At 46.1% G+C, this 4,824-nt stretch overlaps 1 protein-coding gene across 1 annotated transcript; it reads right to left on the bottom strand.

Moving 5' to 3' along the window:
- Nucleotides 1-1,812: 1,812 nt before the first annotated feature.
- Nucleotides 1,813-3,429, bottom strand: LOC143956721 (olfactory receptor 52Z1P-like). Its single transcript, XM_077466911.1, has one exon. The coding sequence runs from the start codon at nucleotides 3,415-3,417 to the stop codon at nucleotides 2,446-2,448; it is 972 nt and encodes a 323-aa protein (XP_077323037.1). The 5' UTR covers nucleotides 3,418-3,429; the 3' UTR covers nucleotides 1,813-2,445.
- Between the last annotated feature and the right edge of the window lie 1,395 nt (nucleotides 3,430-4,824).

Raw genomic sequence — 4,824 nt, 5'->3', positions numbered from 1 at the left:
TTTACATTTTTCCTTCCCAGATTACTTCATCCTCCTCTCCTATATATAGTGCACACTGTCATACTCTCCACACTTCTCTCCTATACATAGTGCCCACTGTCATACTCTCCACACTTCTCTCCTATACATAGTGCCCACTGTCATACTTTCCACACTTCTCTCCTATACATAGTGCCCATTGTCATACTCCCCACACTTCTCTCCTGTACATACTGCTCACTGTCATACCCTCCACACTTCTCTCCTATACATAACGCCCGCTGTCATATCCTACACACTCCTCACCTGTACATAGTGCCCGCTGTCATACACTTCTCTCCTGTACATAGTGTCCACTGTCGTACCCTTCACACTCCTCTCCTATACAGTGCCCACTGTCATACCCTCCATACTCCTCTCCTATACATAGTGCCCACTGTCATACCTCCAACACTTCTCTCCTATACATAGTGCCCACTGCCATACCTCCAACATTTCTCTCCTATACATAGTGCCCACTGTCATACCCTCCAAACTCCTCTCCTGTACATACTACTCACTATCATACCCTCCATACTCCTCTCATATACATAGTGCCCACTGTCATACCTCCAACACTTCTCTCCTATACATAGTGCCCACTGTCATACCCTCCACTCCTGTACATACTACTAACTTTCATACCCTCCATACTCCTCTCCTATACATAGTGCCCACCGTCATACCCTCCCTCCACACTCCTCTCCTGTAATTACTGCTTACTGTCCTACTCTCCTGTACATAGTGCCCACTGTCATACCCTCCACACTCTTCTCTTATACATAGTGCCCAATTTCATACCCTCTACACTCCTCTGCTGTGCATACTGCCCACTGTCTTACCCTTCACACTCCTCTCCTGTACATAGTGCCTTCTGCCATACCCTCTGCACTCCTCTCATGTACATAGTGCCCACTGTTAGACCCTCCACATTCCTCTCCCTCACCTGCACATACTTCCCACTTTTATACCATCCACACTCCTCCCCTATGCCTCTTACCCACAAAAACTGTTCTTTAAAATTATATGTTAAAATTATATGTTCCTCAATGTTACCAGCTCTAGAATGGGCACTTTTTATCAGTTCAACTAAAGGAAATCTCACAGTCCTCATATTTGTTCTGCCCCATTATTAGTACTTATTTTATTTTGTAATGACTATTGTGATGTATAGAGGAACATGGGGGATGTCAGCTACTCCAAATATAGCACTTGTAAAAAAAAAGCGTCCCTGAAAATATTTTTGAAATGTTGACAACCATGTACTTAGGCACTGCCCAAGGGCCACAGGGTCAGTAGGGGCCCCATGAGAGGCTCCGGTGATAGTAAAGCAGTAGTAAACTTTTCTAACATTACTACTTTTTAGAGGCCCTGGGGTAGGTTATGCTATAATGTACAAGTGTGCCCAGCATATTAGCACATTAGGGTACACTTAAATTGTCAGACTGAGCCCTCCAGTGCTGTGCTGTGATCAGTCTGGCGGGGCCCGGGCACTTCCATCTTCACCTGGTCTTCCTTCTGGGTTCTGTGCCTTCCGTCATTTGCCTTGGCCAGGCTGCGTTGATGTCATTCCCTCTTTCTCCCATCCCCCCCTTTCTCTCTCATCCTCCCTCCTTTACCCCTCACACCTCTTTCATCCCCTTTCTCCCTCTCTCTCTTCCTCCTTCTCTCTCTTTAATTTAATTTGTTATAACAAAAAATAGTTAGCATTTTTATTTATTTATTGTTTATAAAAGGCCCCATCAAAATCCTCAGCACCAGGCCCACGATGTTCTTAATCTGGCCCTGCCTGCAATGTTTAGGCACACAGGACCAAAATGTTTCTGGAAGGGTTAATTTCAGGATCCACGCCTTAATTGTATACTCTATATTACGAATTATACATTTCCAAGAAGAACCATTTGTAGATCCCATTCTTCAGAACATCATATATAGACATGGATATTCTTTCAGTGACATATAAAGAATAGCAGTGGTCATCAACTCTATGGGATCACCAACAGGGCTAAATCTAAAAGTCTCCAAATATATTGCCATATCTCCATATCCTATATAGATGCTCTCCTCTCTTATCTTCATTGCCTCAATATAAAACTACTTTCATGAAAGCCACATCTGTGTCATCAAGAAAAAAGCACATGTCTGATTCCAATATGGCGCCCGAGCAGCAATGCCTTTCAGTGCCCCCTAGAATTGATGACCACTGCTATTCAATACATGTCTATTTTTTTATTTAGACATTCTAAATATATCTACAGTACATATATCAGCCTTTAGATTTCCATCGATCTGAGATTTAGGAGTCATGATTTTGTTCATCCAAGCTAAAAAAAACAAGCAAGTTGACCCTGGAGTTAGATTCATATTTGCTCATACCATGAATGATGGAAGATGATGAGAAAATGTTTATCGTATTATCAAACGCACTCATTTAAGGCTAAACGTGACCGCGTGCTCTCCGGCTACAAATCTAGAAAACATGGCGAATGCCCGTTGACGAATTTCTCTCATTTTTACGCCATAGATGATCGGGTTCATCATCGGAGGGACAAGAACATAGAGGTTGGCCAGGAGGATGTGGACCTGCAGTGGTATGTATTTGTGGCCAACTCTGTGAGCGATAAAAGAGAAGAAAGCTGGAGTGTAGAAGAGAACAATAACGCAGACATGTGACACGCATGTATTAAAGGCTTTGAAACGATCCTCAGACGACGGCAGCCTCAGAACAGCTGAGATTATTAATATATAGGATACAGAAATGAGAGCGATGTCAAGACCAGTGGCGCAAGCGGCAATGACCAGCCCGTACACCACATTAACCATTATGTCGGCTGTACCCAACCTGGCCACCGACATGTGCTCACAGTAGGTGTGCTCTATCAGGTTGCTTTGCCGGAATGGCAATCGATTAAGGAGGAATACGAATGGTGTTACCATTAAAAGACTTCTCCAAAGAGCAAAAGCAGCTGCCTTCCTGATGAAGGAACTGGTGAGGGTTGTGGAATAGCTCAAAGGATGGCATATGGCGCAGTAACGATCGTAGGCCATGGAAAGCAAGATGGCCGATTCGGCCCCAAAACTGGAATGAATGAAAAATACTTGGGTGAGACATCCGTTGAAAGAGATCTCTTGGGAATTGAACCAGAATAAGCTGAGGGTCTTCGGTACGGTGGTGGAGCTCAAGAGGACGTCACTGACTGCCAACATGACCAGGAAGATATACATGGGTTGGTGGAGGCTTTCATTGGCTGAGATGACCAATATCAGGATAGAGTTCCCTAGAAGAGACAGGATATACATGATGGAGAACGGGATGGAGATCAGGAGATGTGAGTCCTCCAGGCCGGGGATTCCCATCAGAAGGAAATAGTCAGGGTGGAGACTGGTAGAATTCCACATTTACCGAGTAATTCGAATGCCTGTATTCAGAAGAAGTAAAACATCAGTTGTATATTAATTACCATAAAAATGGTGGACTTTTACAGCATGTGAGACAAACAGCAATTGTTATGAGATCCTCTGTATGCTCTGTGCGGGGTTCTAGGTATACTGCAGTCACAACACTTTATAAAGTACAAAACATTAAAGAAAATCTTTCTTTAGATTGTTTTTGTTATTTCATGTATGTAAAACATGGCAAATAAAATGGAGCTTCCAATTTTTACGCGGTTACTGATAAGATACCAGTATAAGAAGATATATTGTCAGGTTAGAAGGCAGAGATCTCACTGGAGGAAGATACATCACATACAGTGCCGGGGACAAGGTCATCTAGAGCCCAGGGCAAACATGCCAAACTGCCCCCCCCCCCAAGATGTATGAGTCTTATGTCTTAGCACAAACCCCAACCCCCCAAAAAACTGATTACCCCTCTAAGCATAAATTCCCCATCCTTCCCATACAAATCCTCCTAATGGAATACCCTCTCCCAGAACAAATCTTTGCCCTACAATCCCCCCCAGGACAAATGCCCCCCCCCCCTCCTTGAAGACTTTTTGGGTGGCTTACCCACTGTTTCTCCTCCTTGGAGGCTTCCCGGGTGGCTTCCCCACTGATTCTCCTCCTTGGAGGCTTCCCGGGTGGCTTCCCCACTGATTCTCCTCCTTGGAGGCTTCCCGGGTGGCTTCCCCACTGATTCTCCTCCTTGGAGGCTTCCCCGGTGGTTTCCCAACTGCTTCTCCTCCTTGGAGGCTTCCCGGGTGGCTTCCCCACTGCTTCTCCTCCTTGGAGGCTTCCCCGGTGGTTTCCCAACTGCTTCTCCTCCTTGGAGGCTTCTTGGGTGTCTTCCTCACTGCTTCTTCTCCTTGGAGGCTTCCTGTGTGGCTTCCCTACTGCTTCTCCTACTTGGAGACTTCCCGGGAGGCTTCCCCACTGCTTCTCCTACTTGAAAACTTCCCGGGTGGCTTCCCCATTGCTTCTCCTACTTGGAGGCTTCCCAGGTAGCTTCCCCACTGCTTCTTCTCCTTGGAGATTCCTGGGTGGCTTCTTCACTGCTTGCCCTGGTTGGAGGCTTCCCGGGTGGCTTTACTACTGCTTCGCCTCCTTGGAGGCTTCTTGGGTGTCTTCCTCACTGCTTCTTCTCCTTGGAGGCTTCCTGTGTGGCTTCCCTACTGCTTCTCCTACTTAGAGACTTCCCGGGAGGCTTCCCCACTGCTTCTCCTACTTGAAAACTTTCCGGGTGGCTTCCCCATTGCTTCTCCTCCTTGGAGGCTTCCTAGGTAGCTTCCCCACTGCTTCTTCTCCTTGGAGACTTCCTGGGTGGCTTCTCCACTGTTTGCCCTTGTTTGAGGGTTCCCGGGTGGCTTT

Source organism: Lithobates pipiens, unplaced genomic scaffold (genome assembly GCF_037356315.1).
Source record: "Lithobates pipiens isolate NorthernLeopardFrog02 unplaced genomic scaffold, aLitPip1_a1.2 Scaffold_41, whole genome shotgun sequence".
Lineage (NCBI taxonomy): Eukaryota > Metazoa > Chordata > Amphibia > Anura > Ranidae > Lithobates > Lithobates pipiens.
Note: the sequence above shows the minus strand (reverse complement) of the source record. Positions and strands in the feature narration are given on the sequence as shown.